The 6129-nt window shown below is 34.6% G+C and overlaps 1 protein-coding gene across 1 annotated transcript in view; it reads left to right on the forward strand.

Moving 5' to 3' along the window:
* Positions 1 to 6129, forward strand: part of LOC107727308 (collagen alpha-1(IX) chain-like) — a 26672-nt gene that overhangs the window by 19886 nt on the left and 657 nt on the right. The window contains exons 7-11 of the mRNA XM_016537146.1: positions 39 to 435; positions 2288 to 2368; positions 3373 to 3390; positions 4977 to 5069; positions 5778 to 5813. Coding sequence (XP_016392632.1) covers positions 39 to 435; positions 2288 to 2368; positions 3373 to 3390; positions 4977 to 5069; positions 5778 to 5813 — 625 coding nt within the window. The remainder of the gene's footprint in view (positions 1 to 38; positions 436 to 2287; positions 2369 to 3372; positions 3391 to 4976; positions 5070 to 5777; positions 5814 to 6129) is intronic.

Raw genomic sequence — 6129 nt, forward strand, 5'->3', positions numbered from 1 at the left:
TGTATGTTCAACATATATCCATATTTGCTGCCCACCAGGCTGAATTTTCCAAGGGGCTTCCCAGATGAGTACTCCTTTATGACCACCTTCCGCATGATCAAGAACACCGTCAACAAGGTGTGGAACATCTGGCAGGTGGTGGATGAAGACGGTTTGAAGCAGGCAGGTATGCGTCTGAATGGAGAGCAGCAGGCCCTGGAGTTCTTCCTCACCACTATGGAAGGAGATGTGCAGACTGTCACCTTCCCAGGCCTTTCTGTCCTCTTCAACACAAAATGGCACAAAGTGATGGTTGGTGTGGAGAAGGAGCTGGTGACGCTGTACGTGGACTGTCACCCGGTGGACCAGAAACCCATCAAGAGGAAAGGCTATGTCAACACGGAGGGAGACACTCTGATCGGAAGACTGGATTCTGATCCCAACACCTCTGTAGTGGTGAGAGTCACCAGTTCAGTCTTGAATATTTATTAATATATTTAACTTTCCTAAAGGTTCACTAAAAAGGTTTTACTTATAAAACCTTGAATATAAATATAGATAGATTTGCATGTAAATGATGTAGAAAAAAATAGATTTGCATGTAAATGATGTAGAAAAATTTATTGAATTGGCTATTTATTTAGTTAGTTAGTTAGTTAGTTAGTTATTAATAATAATTATCCATTACGATATGAATAGTAGAAATCAGAAAAATAAGAAATTTATATATATTTTTTTAGATATGTTTAAAATGATGTAGTCACATGCTATTAATTACATGTATTGTACATGTCTTTCTTTGGCAGGGTTAATTCTTTGTAACGCTCAAGTTTTGGAAGGGTTAATTTAATTTTCTGTGTAACTGTCACACTGTTAGATACGTTTAAAATTAAGTATTGCATTGGCTATTTATTTACGTGGCATTACTAAGGCATTACTGTGGTTTGAGTCATTGAGACATTCTCAGCCAGTTTTTCTTATCATCTGTTTCTCTCTCCTGTGGGGTTCCTCAAGGGTCAATATTGGGACCATTACTCTTTAATCTGTACATGCTTCCACTCGGTAATTTAATTAGGAAATATAAAATGTATTTTCATTTCTATGCTGATGATTCTCAGCTCCATTAAAATCTAGACATTCTCTGCAGCCTCTCATGGACTGTCTTGAGGATATTAAATTCTGGATGGCAAATAATTTCCTCCAGCTTAACAATGAGAAAACTGAGGTGATCATCTTTGGTCCCACCAAAACTAGAAACTCTATAGCCAGTTAACTTAAACAATCTTACTCCATATGTTGTCACATGCAAAAAATTTAGGTGTTATCTTTGACTCTGAGCTTTGTCTTGAAAAGCAAATTAGCTCAGTTGTTAAAAACAGCTACTACCAATTGAGAATCATTTCCAGACTTAAATTGACACTTTCCTTTCAAGACTTGGACAAGGTAATTTATGCGTTTATCACATCACTGGCTTCCTGTCTTTTTTAGAATTCAATTCAAAATTTTGCTGATTGTTTTTAAAGCTCTTAATGGACAAGCCCCATCTTCCATCTCTGATCTTTTTCTTTTTTTTTTAATTCAGCTCCTAAGTCCCTCATATCTGCCAGTAAGGCTCTTTTATATGTTCCACAGTCACAACTTAAATTGAAAGGTGACAGAGCCTTTGCAGTTGCTGCTCCACGGTTATGCATTCAGTTGCCACCTGACATTAAGTGTACTTCTTCTATTTCTGTTTTCAAATCTAGACTTAAGACACATCTTTACTCTATAGCCGTTCCTGGTTATTAACGTATGGATTAGTAACTGTTATCTTTTATGATTGTTCTGTACAGCACTTTAGTCAGTGTAAGCTGAATTTAAATGTACTCTATAAATAAAATGTACATACTTTTTTCTAAAATTGAATTTTTTTGGAAGGGTTTTTTTAGGGTAATTTAATTTTTTGATTAGGTTTTGCAGTGGATCTCTACTGTATTTGATGAATGTTACTGTCACCCTGCACCTATGAAATCCATCACATCCTGTTACAGTCTCTACCTGTGATAAATGTGACTGTCAGTCTGTGTAACTGTCACACTGTCTGATATGTGTTACCATCAGTCAGCGTAACTGCCAGATTGTAGGACCTCGGCGGCACCTTGTAACTTCCTGTCCAAAGCACAGATAAAAATAAGTCTGATAGTGCTGTCAGTCACATCTTACAATGAAAACCTAATTCTGATAAATGTAAATCATAAAAGCCTTGTGGTTTAGGATTCGGTTATGTACTCAAATAAAGAAATAACTTGATTGTTTTGTGTTTTTTCAGTTTGAGTTGCAGTGGATGCTGATTCATTGTGACCCAAAGAGAGCTCAGAGAGAGGGCTGTACAGAACTTCCTCCGTCGGAGGTAACTATGCTTTTATCACTTCCAGTTTTGTCTTAAATGAGAAGCTGACCAATCACAGTATTTTTTGTTGTGCTTAACCACTTACATATGGAAAAATCAGGTCAGTTACCTGCTAAAAGACTGAAAAGTGGTTTGTTGGTCTCCCACCCTTATCAGCAAGCACTCAAAACTCCTCTAAAACTATCAAACCTTGCCAGCTAAGATCATCAAACCACCTTAGGCTGGTTTAAAGGGTTAGTTCACCCAAAATTAAATTTCTGTCATCATTTACTCTCGAGTTGAGCCTCCAAACTTGAACACAAAAGATGTTTTGAAGAATGTTGGTTACCAAAAATTTTTACGGTAGCCGTTGACTTCCATAGTTTTTTTTTTTTTCATAACATGGAAGGCAATGTCTATCATCAACTGTTTGGTAAAAAAACAAAAAAAAAAGATTGATTGATTGAAGAATGTTGGTAACCGAACAGTTAATGGTAGCCATTGACTTCCATAGTTTTTTTCCCCCCATACTATGTAATACAATGGCTACCAGTTTGGTTGCCAACATTCTTCAAAATATCCTCCTTTGTGCTTAACAGAAGAAAGAAACCCATACAAGGACTTAATTTTCATTTCTGGGTGAATTATCCATTTAATTAGTTTTTTGAAATGGCAAATATAATTGTACAAGTTAAAACTTTATTTACAATTCTGCATAAATAATCAACAGTATTATTCTAATATATGTGCTGCATAACCAAGGTATGGCCTAAAAAATATTGATAGATTATTGCTATGGCAGTCTGAAAAAGCTAGTTTCTTCAAAAGACCTCATAACATCTCACTTTTCCATTGAACATTGTTCATGCATTTGCTTTGTTTTTGGATGAGTTGGCCGGTGGGGCGGTATCGTAGGCCGCATGTTGTGGCGCCATCTACAGGTGTGCTTTCTCTTTTTGGTGAAGGGGTTTCATTTTCACTAACTGCAATAATCTTAATTCTCTCTCTCTCTCTTGCTTCTTCAGATGTATGCCAATGCTGAGGTATTTGATTTTTCTTTTTTTAATCAATTAATAAATTATTATTTAAGCAAATAATCTACTACAATGCTTTGTTGCTGAATTGACTCATTTGCTACCTGCTATACTTACTGCAATCAACAAAACAAGACCCGGAACAGCTTTTATGCATTTATATACTAGAGGTTATTAATGCCACCAAGTAAATAATGTGTTATTTTATTAAGAACTTTTCTGGGAATTTTACTTAACCATCCAAATTACTTTCTAAATGTGTTGTTCCTTAGCTTGCTTGAAGCTTAAGCTAATAAAGGGAAGTTGGCAGCAGAGAGCTAATGATTTATAGTTTATTCTTTATTGTGTTAAATTGATTTATTTACTTGTTTAACCAGGAAGGTCCCATTGAGATACAATATCTCTTCTACCAGGGAGTCCTGGTCAAGATAGACAGCAAAGGACAAAGTTACAAAGAAATACACATAAAACACAATTTTCTAAAAACAATACAAATCCTAGTCAGTTATTAAAACATGTACACTGTTCTATGTAAACAGACTTTAAAATATTTTTAAACATAGCCAGAGATGGTACAGATTCCATATGTAATGTGCCAACCATACATACGGAGCATAATTAGAAAAAGCAGAACGACCTATCTCTGTATGAAAAATCGGCATCTTACGTAAGAGTTTATCTGTTGATCTGGTATTATAAATATTTGTGCAATATGTCAACAAACTAGATATACACTGTGGTAATTTACCCACTAAAGCTTTTAAAATAAAAATGAACATTTGTTTTTTTCTCCTTAAGCGCAATGAAGTCCATTTTGTCATTTCATATAAATTACAGTGATGTGCGCGGACACTTGTACCAGTAACAAATCATAAAGCAGCATGATAAACTACATCCATTTTTTTCAAAACATTCAGAGGTGCATGCATATAAATTATATCACCATAGTCCAATACTGATAGAAGAGTACTTTCTACTAAACGTTTGAGCAAAAAAGGAGAAATATTTTTTTTGAACGAAAATAAAAACCTAACGTCGGTCTCAATTTCTTTAAAAGACTATCGATATGAGAACTATAAGTCAGTTTATCATCGAGCCAGATATCAAGATATTTGTAAGGTGCAACCCTTTCAATCTGTGTACCATTTAAAGTTTGAATCATAAAATCATTTACTGATAATCTGGACTCTGTAAAAATCATGTATTTAGTTTTTTTAGCATTTAACACTAATTTTAAGTTACCAAGAGAAGTCTGAAATGAATTAAAAGCATTCTGAGTCCATTGCCACTTTTAAAGATGGAGCCATAGTGTAGATGATAGTATCATCTGCATAAAAGTGTACATTTGCTGGCTCAACTCCTTTACCAAGTTCATTTATATAGATAGAGAATAAAATTGGCCCCAAAATTCTAAATGTAAAGTAATTATGGTCCTTGGGAGAGAGAGATTATTTGCAGCCATTCCAGTTATTGATTTTGGCGTTCAGTGAAACATTGATTATATTTGGTAAAGCAAATAATCGAATGAATTCTAAAAAGTTCATGTTTATGTTTACTCATCGTTTTCCTTCTTTTGCACCTTCAACCTGTTACAGCCGGATCCCAAGCCGATCCCTGGTCCCCCTGGTCCTGAGGGTCCTGAGGGGCCTCGTGGACCCCAAGGAGAACCTGGCAGAGACGGGAGAGATGCAAGTCTTTCTGCTCATTAAAATATTTGACTAATACAAATTTTGAAAAGTCCTCTTGATATGTTCATATGAGAAATTGGCAACAGTGTTCACTGGCTATCTGATGTGTATTATACACAAAAAATGGCAAATGCTTCGTTTATTTTTCATTTCATTTTAATTATTTATTTATTAATTAATTTAATATATTATTATTTATTTAGTATTCATTTATTATTCATTTTAATTGTTAATGATTAATTCATTATTCATTTTTTTTATGAAAAATAGGAAATGCAACTTGATGACATATACTGTCATAACATTTAATATTTCATAACATTTCATAACAATTACATTTTCCTATTCATTCAATGTAGCGATCCTCAAATCAAAATGATTATCAGTTGGTACAATACTTTTTAACTCATACTCTTTTGAATTGATATCTTCTATGGTCCAGAGTTTTTCCTGTCCTACAAGTCACGTGTGAAACTCCATTAGAGCTGTTCCTTAGACTTCAGCAGCTCCGTCTTAAGCACAAACTAATGAAACACTTCTTCTTTGGTCTTCTTTCATCTCAGGCAGTTCATTAGGGATTTATTCTCTTGTTCAGGAAGACAGGAGCTGCTCATTAGATATTTTCTTGTGTCAATACCTCTGTCCTGTCTCACTGACTTACTGTTTTTAACACATAGTGTCCTTTTCACCTTTTTTTCTGTTCTTCAGGGTATTCCAGGCACTCCGGGCACTCCTGGAGCTCTGGTAAGTGTGAAACATTGGAGGAACATCTTCAAGAAGACATTGTTCTTAAACTCTGCAGGAGGCCATGCTCAACAAGATTCACACTAGTTTGGGATAGAGTTGGGAAAAGGGATGAACAGATATTGAAATTCAGACCAATACTGATAAATCAATAATTATTTTCATGTTACTGCAGTAATATAAAGATGATATATAAATTAAAGACAAATAAATAAATAGTTTGTAAGCTACAAATATTCGAAAGCTGATATATAATTCTATACTTTTTAAAACTCACACACACACACACACACACACACACACACACACATATATA

This window comes from Sinocyclocheilus rhinocerous, unplaced genomic scaffold (assembly GCF_001515625.1).
Source record: "Sinocyclocheilus rhinocerous isolate Xijiao unplaced genomic scaffold, SAMN03320098_v1.1 scaffold1154, whole genome shotgun sequence".
Classification (NCBI taxonomy): domain Eukaryota; kingdom Metazoa; phylum Chordata; class Actinopteri; order Cypriniformes; family Cyprinidae; genus Sinocyclocheilus; species Sinocyclocheilus rhinocerous.